Source organism: Typha angustifolia, chromosome 14, assembly GCF_048772165.1.
Source record: "Typha angustifolia cultivar Huaian chromosome 14, ASM4877216v1, whole genome shotgun sequence".
NCBI lineage: Eukaryota > Viridiplantae > Streptophyta > Magnoliopsida > Poales > Typhaceae > Typha > Typha angustifolia.
The window spans coordinates 9,787,387-9,809,888 of record NC_133252.1 but is presented as its reverse complement, the minus strand read 5'-3'; the positions used below and the strand labels follow the sequence as shown (position 1 = coordinate 9,809,888).

Below are 22,502 nucleotides of genomic sequence, written 5' to 3'. Positions count from 1 at the left end.
CAGCAACGTAGCGAAAGAATATTTTGTTATAATATACTGAATAATTCATAGAATACCGAAATCTCCTTCCTTCTCTCGTTTTCTCCCATCATTCTCACCATCTCATCATGCCTAGATCGGAGATTTTAATCTTCAAATCAAGATTAGTTGAGATACACGGCTCGCTCTATCTTCTACAATGCACTAGTCAAAGCAAAAATAGGTTGAAGAAGAAGAAGAAGAGGAAGAGGAAAGAGGAGGGCGAAGACAAGGGAAGGTGACAACAGTGACTCCGATGGGAGGAGGCGGTTAGAGAAAAGAGATGGTGAAGGGGTAGACAAGGAAGTTTATTGCCCCAAATCAAAGTAATCGAAAGCACTCACAATGTCATTGCTGGTGAGGGCCTCGTCTCGGTTGCTATCATTGAAGGACGATGGCACCATAGGAGAGGGGAAAAGAGATTGGAGAGCGGGATTTAGGGTTTTAGAGAGAGATCATTAATTAGTTTTCCTTCATTGAATCGATCCTTCCTATTGGTGTTTTTCATATATTTGATCTCTTTTCGTGTCGTCAAATTGATCTAGAATGAGTATTTCTGATGTTGATTTCCATTTATTTATGCTGGCTCTAAATTTTGAAAAATTTATAAATTACACTGTACATTCGACCCCTCCTCATTTTTCTAAGCTTTCCTAGACCTTCTTCCCATCTTCCCTTACATCCTCCTCTTCCCACTCCTTAGCCCCCACCCCTCTCCCCACCCACCTCCCAACGCCCCATTGTGACAAAATATCAATTACGTTTGGGTAGTTCACATCATCTGTGAAACACCCAAACCTCTAAATACACGTATAAACCGCGTGGGTAAATCCTTCCACGCGGTGCATCACATAACCTGTCAGTACAAGGATTTCACAAGGCACACAACAGCACAATTTCACCATAAATAAACTCAACTACAAGAGTCCGGATACAAGTTCCACAGGCCACAACAAGCCTTCCAAATATACATCCAAAATACTATACTAAAGTCCAAAATATAACATCATCATCACACCCTCGTAGGGGCTTAATACAACTAATATACGTATTGAAAAGGAAAAGCAGCCACTCCTCGCTACCCACACCTGCGTCCCTTAGCTCTGAAATAATACCGCCACGAGAGGTGAGCTTACAGCCCAGCGAGTAGGATCCATACAATCTAAAATAATGACATCACATGTGTATATCCAATGTATGCCTATATTTGCTAACGATAACGATATGCTTATTGAAGTGACTTACCACAATTTACTAAGTCAATGCAATTGATAAAGATTACCAATCACTATCCTGGAACATGCTAATTCCTAAACGTATCATGATAAGTTTACACAGATATAAAGCTTGATACAATCTCTTATTCGTACACATCTCAATCATAGGTTTTACATGTTATGCATAGCAATAAAATAGCAGTTTAGTCATCTCATGCCTACCAAAGCATTAATCATACTTATCATCGCTCATCGAGCTATTCACCACACAGGGTAAATACTCTCATGAAACAATCATCCATCACATAATCATCCATCATCTCATACATCGAGGGGGGATATATACACATCTAGCGGTAATGTCACCTACACGTGTATGGCGACACTATATGTGATCGGTTGTCTATGGCTATCAGACTAAGGACCCTAGTCGTAAGCCCGTATCTCACTCTCTCTAAATCATCACCGCTCTCAGCGGGAGAATCAGGAGCCCTTGGCTCATCCACAGACGCCCTAACCCTACGTCGTCGGGTACCGCTAGAGTTATATCCCCGCCTCACAATCATATTCTTCTATCATCATAATCTAGTCCTAACTATGCAGTATAATTACCTAAATACCACACAGGCTTCCCGACCTCAGGTGTAGGCCGCTAATAGTATAGTTATATAAGATACACTCTACCCTTAACCCTGGGCTGAGTGAGTAAGGGTACTGCATAGTCAGAATTCGACTACTAATAATAGGTAGAAGTGGTGCAGTGTCTATGAGTGTATAAAGCATGTTATAGTCATCATGATCATTACATTCTATATTCACAGCAATCATATATCTATGCAATGGTATACCATACAGGACACATGTAAAGCATTTTCGCACTAATGTTTATGCTACATTAATATTTTCATAATGTTATGATGAGCAAGTTATCAATAATCACATATGCAAGGATATAACATAGTGTACTAACTGCATGCATTAATACTGACATTTCCTACAGTGTCATGACAGGTATAATGACTGTAATTATGTTATTCTAGATTTGTATAACTCTACTCGCCTGGGGGGTCTTCACAGTATGGTAAAACTCGTCAGCTAGCCGGCTCCTCCGGAAGCCCAAAATCCTCCTCATACGGTGTCAATCCTATTAATTCACGCAAGTAAGCCATACGTAAGATTAGCGAACTAATAGAATTAATTATCTTATTAGCGCATTTATGTTTGGTAAAATACATGAGTTAAGGGTCTCCTAGGAGTCTTATGTTATCCCAAAATTCACATGATCATTACGAGGGATCAAGCTAATCAAATCAGGTGGAAAAGATAAGCAGGGTTATAGGGTCCAAATGGCCCCAAATGGGCTAGGCTAGAGGCAATGGGTAGGCTCAAACCCAACCCAAAAAGCAATAGGGCCTTGGTGGGCTGGGGGCCCAGCCATAGCCCATCAAGGTTGAATAGTGGGCTGCAGACTGCAGCCCACCCAACAATGGGCTAATGGGCTGCAGCCTGCAGCCCACCCGGATCCAAGGCTAGGTGGGCTGTGGCCTGCAGCCCACCCAGACCGAGCTGGTGGGCTGCGGCTTGCAACCCACCCCAACACCAGATTAGTGGGCTGCAGCCCACTAAGGAGGAAATGGGTGGGGGTTAAACCCCCACCCCTCCACCCTATCTCCTCCTGATGGAAGGAGGTCGAGGCGGAGAGAGGGGTCCACGAGGTTGCGGGGCTGCGGCGGCGCGGCACGAGGCCGGCGGCGCAGTGCGAGGCCGACGACACGACCACGAGGCCGGCGATGGCCACGAGACCGACGGGTAAGTAAAAGGGGGAAAAAGGGAAAGAAGAAGGAAAGAGGGGAGGAGGAGGGCCGACAGCGACGAGCAGCGCTCCATGGTCGACGGCCATGGAGGCGCCTCCTCTCCTCAAAGAGGGCCCGAAGCCCAGAGTGGGCTTCTCTTCCTCCACTGGCGCTCCTCGGATCGGCGGCTAGACACGAGGTCATTGGCCGCCGTGGACTCCGACGACGGCGAGGGGGGTTATACTACAGCATTAATGGCAGGGGGGAAGGCTTACCGAGAAAGAGAGGGGTTGGTCGGCAAGCTCGAATGCTCTCGGTCCGGGCTTCGACGGCTCCGAGGCTGTCGGCTCCGGCGTCGGCAACCACGAGAGAGAGGGAGAGAGGCAATGCGGTGGAGGAGGAGAAATGGGGGGGAAAGAATCTAGGTGTCTACGGTGATGGGAAGGGGATAAGAAGAGGAGAGATGGCGTGCACGGCAAGGGAAGGGGAAGAATAAGAAGAGGAGGAGGAGGGCAGAGTGGCAGGCGCCTGTGTCGACACGTGCGTCACGGGAATTTTTTTTTTTTTAATTATTATTTGGGTTATTACAATCTGGCTAGTCTTTGTCCGAACTCATTTGGCAAGACAAACAAATGCATCTTGCAAACATTTTTTCTTTTCTCCTTGAGAGCAAAATAGGATTGGAACCAGAGAACTCTCATTTAACAAGAAAAAAACAAAAGCATCTGGCAAACATTTTTTTCCTTGAGAGAAACAGGATTCGTATCAGAAAACACTCAGAACACCATAATGGGCACACGCTTTTGCCCATCTGAGCATCATGCTTTGGCAAGTTTGCAAACATATTGATCTCAGATTTGATTAGCCAACATAATAATCCCCTTTGCAACATCATCTCAAAGTTTACAAGGTCTAATTACCCAACTCCTTTGGAAAACATCTGATCATATATAAGTTTTAGAAGAAGCAAGCCTTACATGATTCAGACCCCAAGAACACTAATACCAACAAAAATGACACCAAGGAAATGCTAGGAGGAGCAAGAGCATTGCTGTGGGAAGGAAAATGTGCAAATGATGCAGGCAATGTGGTCAATGGCTAACAAGGACTAAAAAGCTTCAAGCAAATAAGATCCTCAAAGAACTCAGAACTTAGAGACCACATACAAAATGAAACTATTTTAGCTAGGAAGAACAAAGCAAATGGTAGAAAGGGAGGTGGATCTGGAGGATTTGCAAACATATTGATCTCAGATTTGATACAGTTGAATGCATATATATGATCCCTTTCGCACCTTCACAACATCATGTCAAAATTTACAAGGTTTATAATAAATAGCCAACAGCTCCTTTGGAGATATCTGATAATAAATAACATGAACAATGCTTCCAGATTAGCGTGAAGCTTTTGGCCGACCAGCTAACCATCTGTATTCTTTTGTGTTCTTTTAAAAGTTGTGTTACTGAGCATGCATCAGTGTGAAACCTGCAATTTATCCTGCGTACATTATGATGCAGCCTGTGCAGCACCAATGGGATTGGCATCATTGTCTGTTCCTTTTGCTTTTGATCCCTTTCTTTGTGCTTTTTCATCCTGCTGTTGGTTCTTCACCATCATTGGCTGGAACTGCAAGGATGACATTCCCAGACTTGGTTAAAAAAGAAAATATATATATATATATCTTGCTTAATGCAGCAACGATGATAATCATGATATATATTTACTGGAAAATGCGAAAAAAACTGAAGTTGTACAACCCATGGAAGAACTGTCCTAAATCCTACCACAGGAAAACTTAGAGCATGTTAGTAGTGATGGTTATCTGGGTGTCAATCCTTCAAAATTACGTGGTCATATCCAGGACAAGGAACTCTGGAAAAAAGGATGGTCTGACAACAGGTGCTACAATTCTTACTAGGGGGACCTATCTGACTTATTAGGTTAAACTCAAGCAACGAAAGCAGCCTTCTGTTAAAAAGGGAAGAGAAAGAAAAGAAAAGAAAAGAAAAATCCTCAGATATCGGAATACTGCAGACATGAACTGAATCTGATAGATGAACAGGTTTTATTCGAAGTAGTCCGGTAGGTATTAAGTTTATTGCTAACAAGAAACAGGCAATACAGGGAGATAACGGCATGCTACTTTTCTAAAGTTCAAGTTCCCTTAAATATTGCATATTGGTAACAGACTATTTTAGGAATTATTTCGTTGAGAGCTTTTCTAAATATTGTATTGATAGATGCAGTATCTAATTAAAAAATTATTGTTTAGATTAGCACACCATCTAAAAAACAGTATTTTAAGAACTAATTATACTCGAATGCAAGAGTCTTTTGGCATTCATTTGGGGGCCATTTGGCTACATATATCTAGAAAAGCTACATCTACAATTATAAAGTATAATATGAAAATTAGTTTCTAATTTATAAAACCCATGAAATATTCTTTTTAATGATTAGGATGGACTCACATGCAGCATCTTGGCATCCACTTTAATTAAATGAATGTCAAAACACATTCTCTTAATCTTTAATTGAAAAAAAAGGGGAAAGACATTAAATTTTTGTTTATATTCATTTCTTATTTAACACTATAGATACTATATCTTGAAACACATGAAACCAAACGCCCTTAGATCAAGTGGATGTCAAAAGACTATATCTAATCATCCCAACATGTTCATCTTTCTCTCATTTCAATCTCAACCCAACCCCAACCTCTCTCTCCTCAACTCTCATTTCCATCATCAACTGTAACTCATCTTTCCTCTCCCCTTTTCTATTCTCCTATAAGTAAACACTTGTTTACCAAATACGTCATTATGAAATATAATTAATCAAACATGTGTTTAATACATACAGTGTTATGAAATACAATCAACTAAACAAGTCATTTAGTCTCTAGATCTAACATCTAGAGAAACGTGAATCTCTTAATAGACATGTATTTCTAAATACAAGAAATCAAATGACCCCTTACTGCTACTTGACAACACAGAGCCTTTAGGTATGAAAAGAAACTCAGTTTGCACCACTAAGTAATAAAGTATCGGTCCACTTAGACAAATTATCTGTTGGTGAACCGTGCACATACACAATTTTGTTCGAGGTAGATCTATGCATAGGTCAATTATTTTGTGAAAAGATTTTATATATGCAACACGGAAATACAAACCTGGTATACAGCATAAATAACATTTCTTCGGATTTGGGCCATCATCTCCAAGAATAGATTATACCCCTCAAGTTTGTACTCGATAAGGGGATCTCGCTGAGCATATCCTCTTAAGCCTACAGCTTGCTGAACAAATTTCAGGGCTTGCAAGTGTTCTTTCCATAGCCTGTCAATGTTGCTTAAGATTAGAAACCTTTCAGCTTCCTTCATCAGCCCTGGTGCTTGCGTTTCTACAATCTCCTGAAAAATATTAAATTCAGAACAAAATGTAACTTGGTGAATTTATTGAATAGGCTGCATAACCTAGAATCTTCTAGCACAATGGCTAAAAAGCTTCTAATATATTTAGTAAAGAAAATAATAAACATAAGTTAGTTTAAGCAACAAGCTTTTTTTAAACTAATTTATTGTTAAAAAGTAAAAGTTGTGCCAAATACAAGCAGTATCACCATGCTGAGTGGCTTATATATATCACGACTTCTTAATCATTGAAGAATTATATTATAAAAAAACTAACCGCTTTTTGATAGTATGCTTCACGTCCTCGGGAACGAAGATAATCCCGCAAATCTTCATAGCTGGAGCATTTACTTCCTACCAACTCTGGTGTCAAATCATTTAACAGGTAGCAGTATCTGCCAATTGGATAATTGTTAAGGCTCAACCATACACTTCTAGATCATGCAAATCAATGTGAATTATATAAGTTGAAGTCCAACCTTTCAATTAACTAAAGACTTGCAAAAATTTCAGGAAAAATTGCAAGGATATTTGAGATAGTACACTAATAGGACCACACCATATGATTTTTTTTTTCACATAAAAAAAAAAAGCGACAAATTTGCAAGCAATTTTGATTTTTTTCCATAAAACAAAATGCAAGGAATACCATCAGCACTTAATAAGGTTGATATTAAAGGTGTAAGGAACTTTTTTTATCTGCAGACAACTAGACAACCAATTAAATCTCCAGAAAGAATTGGTTGATCATGAAAAGAGTTTTGAACATTTGATTATGAAGACACCTAGGTAAGAGCTGGTAGCAGAAGCTAAGTAGGTGAGGCTTTAGTAATCACAATGCTCTCAAAGAATGGGGATGGGAGGGACTTAATGTCAACTCCTTTGCAAAGAAGGGAGGACTATCAGAAACATTGCCAATGGGGAATCGCTTCGGTTGAGTATCCCGAGGTTGGCACATCTCGTTGGGCGTGGAGAAGCACTGGGAGCCCCAATATCTTTCTTCCGGGCAGTTTCTTTTCCTGTCTCTTCTACTATTGCCTTTTCGCAATAATTAAAACAGGTTAGCGATAAACATTGCATGGTTGTAACTTACTGTTGCAGTTTTGCAATCAGCTTATCCAAATCCCAACTTTCCCTTGGAGTATCTGAGGCAATGTTCGCCTATTCATTTGCAAACAACAATTAAAATAAAGAACATAATTAAATATTTAAGGTCATGAAAAGATATTAATGACTGCTCCTACATTCAACATAACCACCAGACTCTAAGATTCATAATAAACTTATACCTCCAATATATCATCCACTGTCAATTCAGCATATTCTGTAATAAGGGACTGGAGACTATCAGATTCAAGCGCTCGCCTTCTTTCTGCATACACACGATCTCTTTGGCTATTCAATACCTCATCATACTCGAATAACTGCTTTCTGATATCAAAAAAGTAATTCTCAACTTTCCTTTGAGCTTCATCTAGTGCCTTCGTAAGCATTTGAGATTCTATTGGGAGATCTTCAACTCTAAAAGCCCGCATCAAGCCCTGCACTTTTTATGGGTAAGGAGACATTTTGCTATAACGAATGGCAAATGTGTAGCTTAGAAAAACCAATTCACTCTAGAGGATCTAACTTATCAAAAGCTTGCTTCATGAAGCTTATTGCATATATTGCAGACAACATTGTCAAGCACACAGATGTCTGAAGCACAGTTTTATGATAAAAATCAACATTATTTCTGGAATTGGAACAATTGCTGGCAGTGAGATGTAATGAAAACAAGATCCACTGATCACACCATAGACATTTAAATGAAGATCAGAGATAATATCACAATTTTACAGTACACATGGTGTAAGGATTGGAATCAGGAAAGCAGACGGGGGGGGTGGCGCGAAAAAGTAAGAGTGGAATTGAGCCCTAGCTATCTTGAATAAAATTTCTTCTCCTCTTCAAATGTTTGTTTGAATTTTGTAACATAATCACCATGTAACAATGAGGAACCATAAGAAACCAAACAAAAAGAATAACTAATAAAATATTAGGGATCTCATAAAAAAACATCTACATTTGAGGTAAATTATGAGTCAAATAAAGAGGTCAGACTGCAAATTGATGCATAGGTGATGGTGCTGGGTCGACCAGCTTATGCATGTGATCCTCATATATTGTCCGACTGCATATGCGGACTATATATGCATATGTGCCCACATATTCACCACCAATGACCACATCATATATATGCACCCTCATATGCATATAAAAACATTGTCATTAAAATGAAATCAGCAACGCACATGCTGATAGGCATGGGGCATGCCGGTGGCGTACCATCACTGGCACGAGGGGTGCCAGACAGCAAGCCTCCTAACAGCAATCCCCTTGATGACGCCTTCGCAATCGACAACTTAATTTTTTATTCGACACGACCAAGCCCATCTCCTTTCTTCAGCTAGGGTACCCCGACATGAGCGGTGTCTTCTTTCTCGAGGTAAGGCACACGAGCGACAAGCGATGACGAGCGAGATGGCAAGCATGATGGCAAGGCGAGTAGTCTCCCTTCCTCCTCTTTTTCTCTCCCTCTTTTATGGCAAAGCTGGCATGTACCATGCTGGTTGGTGGTCGACTAGGCCATGCCACAAGCACAACCTTTTTTGAGTGAGATATTTATAGTGTTTCATAATAATTTTTTATGGATTAATCTTGTTGGTGCAATTTATCATGAAAATATTTATTGAGTAATTATATGATTAGAAAGTAGCATCTTTAGTTGGTAGAATATTATCAAAATGATTCTCCATATATTACTTTGTAACTTTTGCCTATTTATTAATTTGTTATGCTAAACTATTCAATAAACTAGATATAAATTATATATAATTTTATTTTTAATAATGCTAGACTGCATATGTGCCCACATATGCACTTGCACACCAGATTGGTGCTATGCGGTCACATGATTGCCCACATATCGCAGGTGCTTAATACAACATTGATTTGAATGATACTTCCTTGTTGTCGTGGTGGCCTAAAGATAAATGCCACCTTAAATATTGGTACATCAACACACGCATATTCCAAGAACTGGGGATATAATGAGGTGAAGGCTTTTTCCCCCGAACTTAATGATGATAGAACTTCGAAGGCCTTAATACAATTTTTCATAAAACAAAAGGTTATGTGCAAAAGCATTATCTCCTATATTTCACTGCTGATACATCTGATAAGATCTTTTGAGTGTCTCTTTTAATACAAATTGTATCATCCATATAGTGATAGTTTGATATAGACAAGGAATAGCCCCGGTGTCGAAAAGAAACTTGTACCTATAGCACTGATGTACCACTCACTGAGAATATCAAAATAAGCAACTTATCAGCTTTATAGGAACAACATGTAACATAATTTTCAACCATTTTATTTGAACGGCATTCCTTGCTATCCTAATTGAGGAATAAGAATACAAGCCCCTTAAATGTTGGTACATCAGGGGTAGAAGAACCAGTGATATAATGAGGTGAAGCCTTTCAAAAGAGAAGCCCAAAGAACAATGTCTCAGTAACTAAGATGGCAAAAGCAGATCTTACATAACAATATCAACATAGATCTTACATAACAATATCAACCTTCTTGGAAATCAAGTTTATGTTATAAAAACAAAATTTATGAAAACATAAAATTAAATAAATAGAAATAAGCTGATATTTAATTTATATTATGAGAAAACATGTCCCGTGTTATATGACTTTCATTCACATTTAACAGAATTAAGATGAAGTGAAAACCTGTATCCTGTCTCCGCCAAAGATTCGGAAGATGTTGTCCTCAAGACTAAGGAAAAAACGAGAACTTCCTGGATCCCCTTGCCTGCCACTTCGACCACGAAGCTGTGGGCACCAGGCAGAACATGTTGACAAGTCAGATGGACAAGGAAGAGAATTTGTATTATTAACCTCTTCATAGAAATGGACAGCAAAATGCATGCAGAAGGAACTTTTGGTGGAAACATAAAATCAAACAATTATATATGAGTGATGATGGTGTTGAGTGAAAGCATGTATGCTTTAATATATCGAGTTAGACAGAGAACTTTTCTAAGCTAAGATGATACTTCAATCTGAACATCTGTCATTAGAGCAGATCCTCCAAGACAAGAAGGATAAGCTTCGGCATAACAATAGAGAAGTGCGTTTCCAGACAATGTACCAGAGTAATAACATATAAAATTTTGAATATGCATCTTCATTCAAAACTACATGTTATTGAATTACCAAGTGTGAAGAAAATTGCAATAGAAATACCAACAAAGTAACTCAAGTATAATGGATAATTTCACAGTTTGGCTTTACCTGATTGTCAATCCTACGAGATTCATGGCGTTCTGTTCCTACTACATGAAGCCCACCTGCTAAAACAACCTGAATAAATGTTCCCAGTTAATAACTATAACAGGGCCCCTTTAACAGTACCTAAATTCCGATCATGTGGATAAAACAGACCTGCTTTTTTTCCTCTTCAGTGTATATTTTATATTCCTCAATTATCTTGGTGAACGCATCCCTCAGCTTTGAAATGACTTCATCTCGTGTAGGCCCCTAGAATATTGTAGAAAAGCATAACCAAGTCTTATATGTAACACATGTTGTTGGAAGCATAACCAGTAAGAATATCATGAAAAAACACAACAAAAAGCTTCACGAAGCAGAATAAAAGTTATAAAACAAATAAACAATCACCATAGGTCACACATCCTCAACAAAAACCATAGAAAACAAACAATATTGGTTCAGAATAATGTCATATCTGCAGTTCTACTTTTTTACAGAAAGAAAAAAGAAGACAGTACTTTAAAAACTTGAGATTTTACTTCAAAAAGATAATGTCCTTAATGCTAATTTATTTCATAATATGATACCTATAAGAATGCACATCAAACATAATCAAGGTAAAGTACAAATGAAATCCTTCCAAGTACAATTTACAGTGTGAACCACTTCCGAGAGAAGTTTCCTGCAGGAAAAAGGTCATATGCATCAAAATGAATCCAATTAAACTACAAAAGAAATTCCAGTCATCAAACTTTATTAGCCATTCAAATCAAAGGGAGGTTTCAAATTCACAAGGTGAAATGATCCAGCACTGATCAATTGCATGCCAACCATCTTACCTCTCACTGACGAATTTCAACCGTCATAGGCACACTAAGATTAATGTATGAAATGACAACAGAGTTATGGACTAGCATTTTTAAATAGAGATTCTCAAAAATGCATTTCAATTCCAGAAACAATCTAGTCACCATTAACTCATACAAAACTGTCCAAAAAATATGCAGCATCGGCCGGGAATATGGCATCAATTTTCAGAGGGTTGAAGGTTGATGGACAATCGCAAGAACTTGTCAAATCCTAGCCGTTAAATTTTTAGTTGCTCCATAGACAACCCATATTGATGAGAAAAGACTTGCAAAATGATGAGGGTGATGATTTTTAATAATTTGTGACAATCATTTTGTAATTTAGACCAGCTCATCATCAAGAGATAGCTTCACTAAAATATGTACTGTTTCACTTCCATAATTCCATTCTATCACCATTATGTTAACTGATCAGACATAAAACCTTTCGATTGAGTTCAATATTACACATAACTCGGAATAATATTGATATATCATTGTTCATATTTGTACTACCTTCTCACATGTGTATGAAAGCCGCTCTTCTGCTTCTAGCTCAGTCAATGATCTCTGACCCCATGTTTTGGCAGCTAATTCCACTGCATCCTTAGCAAATGATATTGTGTCTGTAGAAAGGTTGCAGGGGAATAAACTTTCATTCACCTGAAAATAAAGGAAGAAAGAAAAAATGAATTCATGCAGTAAGACTGAATCCTATTTCATAAAATTCAATATGATAACTTCATTCACAATTCTACCTTCCAAGTTTTCCTTGGTGGAAGTTTTTTCACAGATACAAAGGCCCCTTCTGTTGGCTTGACAACTCTGTGTCATATATATCATCATAGAACCAGCGTAAATAGAGTTATGGTAGCATAAATGGTGATTGCAGTATAATTATTGACCATGAAGATTTAATGACAATTAAATGGTGTATTATCAAACGTAACTACCTTGGCATAAGCATCTCTCGCAACTTCAACCTTCCCATAAATTCAGCATTACCTCCAAGGATAATATCTGTACCTCGTCCAGCCATATTAGTGGCAATTGTCACAGAACCCAGGCGCCCACTCTGTGCTACAATTTCTGCTTCCCTTTCCACATTCTCTGGTTTTGCATTTAAGACCTAAGGATAACACTAATATAGGACTTTAAACTATGAAACAAGGATTACAAACTTCATGCTTATTAAAATAAATTAGGTGTATAAAATTATAAACTACTAAACATTATGCATTCCATAGGAAAGCACATAGAACAATGGAAAACCCTCTGGTACTAGTAGACTTTAAGAACATTATTCATAGTATTCTGAAGAACTCTGCTCAAGCAGCAACAAATTATTAAGCAAATAAACATACAAAGGAGCCAATGGATCCCACTTTAAAGAAGATCTCACATCAACCAATGAGTCTTAGATCATTGGACTTCATATTCGAAATCTGAATATTTGGAGTCGAATTAGACTAAAATATCATTTCCATCAGGACTGATGGGCAATGGCAACAGAGGGCCTGTACAGTAGAGAAAGCATACTACCAGTTGCAATAATAAACAATACACTGATAAAGAGTACACCTGTTTTATTTGGAAAGCTGGTAAATAGGTCACATCTCTAAATTATGCTCAACTGAGTTTTCTTAGCTTTAGACTTGGTATCTCATACTTACAGCAAGATTTTCAATTTTCAGCAGAAGTGAGAAAAACTAGGCTTTTCTGTCATTTCTTCAGGAATTTGTTCGTCTAGGTCTTGAATATAATTTATTAATGTCTGGTACTACCAACTAAAGATCTCTCTAAAATTGCAATACTTGCAGGATTATCAGGTTGAACCTTTTTCAGGTTCTTTTAACTCTTCTAACTTTTAGCAGTTAGTTTACTACCAAAGCTGTGTATGAATCTATGAGAGTGAATGCTCATGGATCGCATTGTCACATCTGATAAAATCAGAGAATAAGCTGTTAAAACAAAAGGTAAAACAAATATACTACACTAGTGTTTTGCTAAAAAAAGTATGCAGCAAACAAGGTAATAGACAAAAAGTAAAAGAGATGTACCAAACTAGTGTTTGGCTACCTCACCTCATGGGGAATTCCTGCTTCACGTAATTGTTCTGATAATAAATCACTTTGTTCAACGCTGGTTGTACCAACAAGCACAGGGCGGCCAGTCTTGTTCATTCTTGCTATCTCCACAACAACAGCTCGCCACTTTCCATTTGTTGCCCTAAAAACTACATCTGAATCATCCTGCAAAATGGAGATATCCTTACTCCTTAATACTTGAGATAACAAATTATGATGCATGTTATTTAAGCTGATGCCGAGAAAAGATTTCTTTTTTATGCAAACAAGAAGCAAAAGTGACTTTCTTATGCAGCATGTGATCTACACACTTTTGATTTTTAATGTTCTTAACCTCGCATGGCACGTCTCATTCAAGTTCTTTACATTTGACATAGTAAGATATTCAGTCTATTGTAATCAGTATTTTTTGTTAAAGTAGTATTAGTAGGATAACTAGAGATCTACCTAGATTTCATATTCACTTGACAAATAATTGGTCGGTAAAACTTAAACCCCTTTATTTGACCATTTTCCTTTCAATGTAGATTTTCTGCAATTTGACCTTTCTAGCCATAAGAATCTCCATCAGTCCAGGACACCACTTTTCACACTAGTAGCACTGTCAAAACTCAAAAGCACAATCTATTATCCAAAATTTTCATAAATCATATTAATATACAGTGATACATACTCAAGAATCCACCAGTTAACTAAGGTTATAAAGCTTTAGGATTTCATCTTTTGGGGTCAATTTTCAGGTTGTAAAGTAGAATTTATAATCTTTTACAGATATACTTTTATGTAATCAAATTGTAATATGTGGGAACCATGAAATTCATTATTCTTACCATTCACCTTTTTCCCTTCCAAAAGTCAGTTGTCCTTTACTCCTTTTCACAGATAAGTACATTTTATGATTTTAACATACAAATCGATTGCAGCTTCTTGACCTTAGTTTAATAATTAAACCCCAAATATTCCATATGAATCTCATAAAGAGTTAAGAAGGTATGCCTTATGTAATGACATAACAGATATGTTCTAGTACTTTGATAATCATATCATCATGCAAGATATTGTTGTCAACTGACCATATTTAATGAATGAGAATATATAACCAAACTTCTATAAATATTTGAAGCTTCAGAAAAGTTTTACCTTTCTTATCATTGGTTTGTTTGTAGGAACAATTGTAACTTTTAGCTTGTAGATGCTCTCAAACTCAGTACTCTCAGTTGCAGCAGTGCCAGTCATGCCGCAAAGTTTGGGAAACTGACAGTTGGCAAACGACAAGTTAGACATTCTTTGTCAGGAAAAGGTTTGCCCAATCAGCTCATTGAAGGCAGAAAGGTAAAGCCCAATAAACATTATATGTCCTGCTTGTACAGAGATAGTGGAAGTGAAACATGAAACTAGGCTCTTACACCATAATAAATGCTTCCTAGTTCCTATAGGATAACAATAGCAACTAATACAACAATTCTGTTTTATCTTTGTCAGTGTAGGAGAGGAAGTTGGGAAGAAAAAGATGAAATCATACATAACCATTAGTCTCACCTGAAGAAAGAAGTTCTGATAGCTGATTGATGCAAGTGTTATTGTTTCGTTCTGAATAGGAACACCTTCTTTTGCTTCAACTGCTTGGTGAAGACCATCACTCCATCGTCTGCCCTGCCAAAATAATAAAATCATAAATAAAAGTCTAAAGAAGGTCCAGACAACCTAAGGAATATGAAATATTAAAAAGTACTACAATTTATGCTTGCTAAAAGCAAAGGTTATAGAAAAGACATCACAGGGGAAAAAAAAGGTGAAGGTAAAAGACAGAGGACACTTAGTTATGCAAACTATCTTATGTCTAATTCAACTAGAAGAGCTCGGGGATAATTAAATGCACAGTGAAAAGAATAAGTAGTCAAAATGTCAAGTAAAAGGATAAAGTTTCTTGACCACTTTCTTTTTAAAAAAAGGATAAACTAGTGCTAGTTTCCATGGTTTTCCATCTAAGAATTCAAAAAATTGATAAAGCAGCTGACTGACCTTGTTAAGAGAATCTGATTGATGGTATTTGTAGAATGTAGGCTGTAACATCTAGATCATGAGTCTTGGAGGGCCCATATCAGCATGGGAACTAATGTTCACTTAGTTATCCTGCATGAATATGCCTGTCTTGACTAGGGTCTACGGATCCATTGCTTTGAAAACAACCACTTACTGTCAAGCCACCCGTCTTAGGTCTGCCTAGTGTCCACCTTAACTTGTTATGTGATGTCTTAGTATGCCAATTGAGCTTGAAATTCAAAATGAATGTAGATGCTGCAAGATTTTTGATTCTAATGGCTTATTACAGTCTTAGTAGAAATGTAATAAATTAATATTGCTTTTCATTTATTTTATGTATTAGTCTAACTGTTCTTTAACTATTTCTTTTTTTGTATGCTTATTTTAGGCATTCGCCTGGGCATTTGCATGAGCGCGTAGGTGCTAGGTGGCCCCTTCTCCTCCAATCTATTGTCTACTGTCTTCTAAAACATTTAGTATATCAATAGAATCTTGATATTTGAGGATGTGAATCATTTTCAGTTACAGGAGATGATGAAATGTCCCTCTAATTTATTCACAACAGGAAAGGTATACTCACTTGCATCACGCGGCCTGTGAACTCATCCACAATAAGAACTTCCTTGCCACGAACAATATAATTTACATCTCTAAGAAAGAGCTCCTTTGCTTTGACTGCATTTAAAACATATGAAGCCCATTGTTCACGAGGATCATATAAATCTTTTATGTCCAAGATCTCTTCAGCATCCTCATAACCTTGCTCTGTAAGTAGAATAGTTTTCTGCTTTTCATCAACCTAAAAAAGAAAACCTTATTATAGGGAACATGAGAAAAATTGCCCATTAGTCAACAATACCTTTATAGGGATAGAATATCTTTCCAGTATATTCAATATTACTTAGCAAAAGGGAAAGAAATCCTAGATTTCATCTTCCAGCAAATTAAAGAGTCACTTCAGGTAGGAGATTATAATATGCCCAGATGAAGCCGTGAGTAAACAAATAAGATGAGAGCAATAGAGCCCTATTGAGGGAAAGACGAGATTTCAGTATTAACAAAGATGGACATTAAGTATCCTACATCAAGTAGTTGGTAGGGAATTTTAAATTGATTTAAAAGCATATATAGATTACAATATGCTCTGTTTCTTACAGTGTAATGAATATCTCGCTCAAAAGCAGTTGCAATCTTTGCTGCTTTGTAGTAACGATCGCTCGGCTTTTCAGCAAGGCCTGAGATGATAAGAGGTGTTCTTGCTTCATCAATAAGAATGGAATCAACTTCATCAATGATACAGTAGTTAAAGTCCCTCAAGACAAGCTCATCAACAGTCTGTAAGTATTAAAATCCAAATCTTGTCAGGGAAACCCTTAATATGTCAAATAAATTCAAGATTTGTCAGCTTTAGAAGACATCTATCACAAGAAACTTTCAAGACTTTACAATAGAACAACGACTGAAGTATGGAATGGGTAGAAAACTTACCATGGCAAGATTATCCCTTAAATAATCAAATCCAAGCTCACTGTTTGTGACATAAGTTATATCATGTGAATAATTTTCTCTCCTTTGCTCGCTTGTCATATTCTCTGTCAACACAAGACATGATAAAGATAGAAATATAATTCATGTTATGTTATCATATTAAGAAAAGAAAGGAATATTATTGACTAAGGAATACATCAATAGCATGTTTCTGCTTTCTAGAACAAATCTGAGGGAAACATACGTAGAAGTCAATAAAAATAATGTCCTAAAATATACCAGACTTGCATAAAGGACAATGCATATTTGACTAAAAAAATGCACTGGAAACAACTTTGGAATTCAACAAGCAAGAATAACAGCCTAAGATATGCCAGAGTTGCGTAGGACACAAGTTTGTATTTTAGAATCTGCTAAGACCCAAATCAAAGCCAAACATGTCTGACTAGGAAGACCTAATCAAAGATCTTATCTAGATTGGGCACAATGCTCCATTTGAAACTTTCCCCGATATCCCTTCCCATCAATAGGTTGCTTAGAGCTGGGCAGGTTTGGACCAAAATAGAACAACTGCTTAGGTGAGATCCAAATGGCCATGTTTGATTCCATCAAGTTGATTCTGATGGACCCTTTTTTCTTATTTGCAAACTGATGGACCTAATTTCTAACCCCAAGAATTTCTTCTTATTTTGTTCATAATTATTTTGATTTAGATCTCCATTACCTACATAATATCCAGTACATATATAAGTTATCAATTGAGTATCATCTGGAACCACCCACCTCAATCAACATGATTAATAGAGATGAAATAGATAATTCGTCTAATTACACCATCGACATTTGTGGTAAGAAGGATATGACATACGTTGGATTAGTCCAACCTGCATTCCCAGGAATCTAGGAACTTGACCAACCCATTCACAGTCTCGTCGTGCAAGATAGTCATTCACAGTAACAACATGGACTCCTTTCCCGCTTAGTGCATTCAAATAAGCTGGCAAGATAGCAACAAGTGTTTTTCCTTCACCAGTCCTCATCTCTGCTATTTCCCCCTTATGAAGAACAATTCCACCTACACATCCCACAACCAGAAAACATTAGAATCACATACATCAATGACTTGATATTAGATGATTTTTTTTCATTTTCTAATATGAAACACAACTAATTGAGTTGAGCAGAAGCCAAGTTTCAAAGAACAAGAAAAGTGAATATATTCCTAGACAGATAGCTCCAATAGAACTGTACAAATAAGCCAAGTTTCCTACCCAATTTTAACTTAGGTAATAACTAGCTTCAATCCCAGTCTTAGGCTGAAATCAAGGATAACTGAATTGAGAAAGCTAGCTTCAATAGAAGCTCCTTTATCCATTCCATAATTTTTTATTATACATGCATCATCAATTTGGATATGCTTCCTTGTTTTATTCTCAAAAAAAAAATTCTTTGTAATTATTTTTCGTCTGAACAAGAGAAAATACTCTACACTCTGTCACTGAAGAGAAATGGATGACAACATAGAAGGTAAAGTCGTAAAGAGACCCCAACTGCTCACAACTTCATGTATCATTTATTTGCCAAAAGGCCAACTTCATGTATCATTTATTTGCCAAAAGGCCCAAAACTGCAGATCAACTGGAGGAGTTATTAATGTTATACCAAAATTCCATAATTCCATCCATTATTAACTGACTAAACAAGTAACACTTCTCTATGTAGAGAACTGCTTTAGTCTACGGTCAAATCGGTTACATGGTGAAACAAACATGATTATTAATCCCATTACCAGTTAATATCCAAGAAAAATTTTAGACAAATATAATGATATTTAACCAAAAATAACATAATCAAAGTGCAGCCATGAGATAGAAAATATGGCATCCAATACTATATCATGTTAGAATATAAAATATAAATTACCATTCTATAATAGCTTAGGCCCCGTTGGATTCAGGATTTTCTTTCTTTCTATTCTAGATTAGAAAAGAAACATTAAATTTTCCCTACGCTAGATTAGAAACATTATTCAAATTATTACACACATCAATTCAATTACAATATTACTATTGATTAGAATAAAATTATTTTAAAAATCATCTCCTCTCTCTCTCTCTATCTCACTTCACAAACTAAAAGCCCCTGCTCAATTTTTCCACTTACCTCCTATCTCTTAACCTACCTATCTCATTATATACTTACAAGTATGCAATGCATACTTACCAATATGTATTGCATAACTACAATAAACGAGCAAACTTCAGTTTAAATTTATATATCATATCAAGGCATTTGAGTCAATTTTCATTTCTCATTTGAATTTTATCTCAATTCTATGTCACATTAAAAGTAATTATTACACCACATTACAAGTAAACATTAGAATACTCTACTCGTCAGAGGTACAATTTTTTATGAGTAAGAATTTAGAATAGCTATTTAAGATTTTTCCTTAATCTCAAAGCAAACAATACCTTAAACTTAGAGCAGTTAATGAGTTTTCATCGTATTCGTTAAAAGATTCTGAGTTTGAATCCTATCAGCCCCATCTGTTGTTTAAAATATTCACCCATTTAAGTCAAGCCCTTTTCTTGAGCCTATCAAAATGTCTCAAGCCCAAAAATAAGGGAGAGTGTTATAATATAAAATATAAAAATAACTGTTCTCTAACAGCTCTGGTAATTTTTCATACCCAATACTAATAATTTGCTTAAATCTTGGAGGTTCAATGATAGTTCTAGCATGATCTAGAAGGTCCAATAAAGAGCATGAGCACAAAAAGCATACCTATTAACTGAACATCAAAAGGACGAAGCCCCAATACTCTCTTTGAAGCCTCTCTTACTACAGCAAATGCTTCCTGCCAGCAAAGAACTATTTTTCAGTTAGATAGAACATATGGCTCTTCACATTATGAGGCACTAATTAGTTGTCACTACCAATATATACAGAAGTTCACAGTGTATTGATCTATTTTTTATGATGAATGTAGCTAAATGAGGTCAAAGAGAGTGCGAAAGGCAAACAAGAGGTTGACATAAAAAGGTCAAGAAAAGTTCTCAAAAACATATTGAGAATAATCAATAAAGAGGCAAAAGGAGAAACAGAGGTTGCAAAAAGTCCGATACACCTTTGGAACCATAAACATCCTGAATTAGATAAACTAAATAATGGGGCCAGCTACATTTTGGCTACCCATGCTTTGAGCCGATCAAGCAGCCATCCTGAAGCTTATTTCTTTTCACTAAATCCCCATGGGAACAACCATTATACAAGCATAAACCAAAGTAAAGATGGTGGATATATGCCTTCCTCCAACAAATCCTCCACAAATAGGGTTTGGAGAGCTTCTATTGCAGCCTAAGGTACTGATAAAGTTGAGACAACCACATCCTTGGAGTTAAAAAGCAAGCTGGTTGGAGAGATCATCCTCCACTAGAGCAGGACAATTCTCAGGGCCAAGGTATTCTGTGTTCTCCCATGCAAACACTTTTCTCTCCCTCCCACTCTTTAGGAGTGTTTTTTTAATAATAAGGTCAAATTATCCATGAAAATGATTTATTGTTGGGAAATTTAGCCGCATAAACATCTAAAGAACTATTAAGCTTAGACAGAAAACCAAGTATTTGGATATCAGTTGTCACCATATGCATTCAGTGAAACAAACTAAAGTTCAAGGGGGCTATGCGATTTTAGGCCAAACTATTGGGAGGTAAAATTTATGACTTTGCCTTAAGTTCCAAAGTTAAAATGTCACTTCTTCTCCCAGCAGACCTACAAGCAAGGTTTGACTCGAGATTGTTGGATCATTGGTTAATTTGTAATATAATATTCAGGATATTATCTCTATCTAGTTTCTTTCTTCAAAAGTTTTAAACTTATTCTTCTTTTCCATACATTTCTCTTCTTTCTATTGTCTGGGATCTAGAATATTAACGAGAACCGGTAAAGCTGTTAATAAGTAATAATTTAAATTTTAAAGTACTAAAATCAAAGTTTGAAACAGATTTACAGGACAAAACAAAAGAAAACCAAGTTGTGAAATTTGATACCAGGAATTTGCCTTGACATGCATCATGATAAAGCGCTAAATACACTGTATGTGACTCCTTGGATTCTCTGCATGATTTCTTATTCTCCTGGGTGAAGCTATATATGTGGCGGCTATATGTTGAGAGATGCAGTTCGAAAGTTCATGTCTAACCTATATGACCGTATGCAGGAAGCAATCAAAACTATATGTGCATTCCATAATGATGGCAATCTGGCATTAGAACAAGTGGCCTTTATTAGAGTTGGAAAGCAACTTTTAAGATTAACACTACACTATCTTACCTAATACAATCATACTAACTCTCACATGCTCAATCTTTGACTTTGCAAATGGAACCCTTAAATTACAAACTAAAGAAGCTTCTCCAAGCAACAAAGTTTGAACCTGTACCAAGTATTACACAAAATTAAACGTAATTACTGAAGTCATTTGAGTCTTACAGGTAGAAGAGAATCCATAGGCTCATCATTCCGAGCTCGCTCCTTCAAAAGAGATGTCCTTTCCCTTAGCTCCGAATCTGACAGCCGCGACATCTCCGGCTCCAACCTATTGATCAGAGCAACGGTTGCCTCGTACCGCTGTCTCGTGCCCTCGCCAGTGTCGGTCCCCTTAAAAAGCCCACCTAGTAATCCACCCAGAGAAGCCTTCACCGCACCTGATCGATGCCTTCGACGGCAACCACTTGACGCAGTTCTCGCCATAAAATCTTTCGTTTGGCGGGGTTTTAGACCGAAAAAGTTACTGCCCATCTCAGATTTTGGGCAGGATTGTCTTTGGGACAAGAGTACCTTGTGAGAGATCAACGGAGTGATCTTCGTCATGGGAGTAGGAAGTTGGGGTGCGGCCATTTTGGAGTTGAGTTGGAGAAGGAGGAGACCCACGAATAGCTAGATTCTACCGTCTGGGACAATCAGGGGAAGGAATTGGAGAGATTCATGAATGGTAGGAAGGATCAAAATTGGATTTTGGAGGTCGTTTTAGCTACTTTCTTCTCTCATGGTTTTGTGAATCCGGCGGGATAAGAGGAGCGAGACAGAGAGTGGGGATAAAGAAGGATAAGGTGGGAAGTGTGAGCTATTTATTTTGGACAATCTAATATAAATTTACTTTAGAATAATTATTTAATTTTAACTCTTATTACAGACAATAATTTCTAAAATTTAATTGGTGCATAAGAAGGAATATTTGTTCATAAATTACTACTCTCTTAAATA

General features: G+C 37.1%; 1 protein-coding gene across 2 annotated transcripts; it reads right to left on the bottom strand.

Moving 5' to 3' along the window:
- Positions 1–4,117: 4,117 nt before the first annotated feature.
- Positions 4,118–22,337, bottom strand: LOC140775432 (protein translocase subunit SECA1, chloroplastic). 2 transcript variants are annotated; one of them, XM_073118719.1, is made up of 20 exons: positions 21,729–22,337; positions 20,022–20,094; positions 18,103–18,309; positions 17,235–17,338; positions 16,902–17,081; positions 16,327–16,545; positions 15,243–15,356; positions 14,844–14,957; positions 13,701–13,868; positions 12,570–12,745; positions 12,375–12,441; positions 12,133–12,279; positions 10,940–11,035; positions 10,790–10,858; positions 10,226–10,327; positions 7,733–7,984; positions 7,537–7,604; positions 6,721–6,838; positions 6,204–6,443; positions 4,118–4,654 (listed from the first exon to the last, which is right to left on the bottom strand). In XM_073118719.1, exons 1-20 carry the CDS (start codon positions 22,134–22,136, stop codon positions 4,535–4,537), a joined length of 3,042 nt encoding a protein of 1,013 aa, XP_072974820.1. In that variant the 5' UTR covers positions 22,137–22,337; the 3' UTR covers positions 4,118–4,534. The 2 variants fall into 2 exon arrangements, with proteins under 2 accessions (XP_072974820.1, XP_072974821.1); XM_073118720.1 differs by having other exon boundaries at positions 4,122–4,654; positions 20,022–20,108; positions 21,729–21,869.
- Between the last annotated feature and the right edge of the window lie 165 nt (positions 22,338–22,502).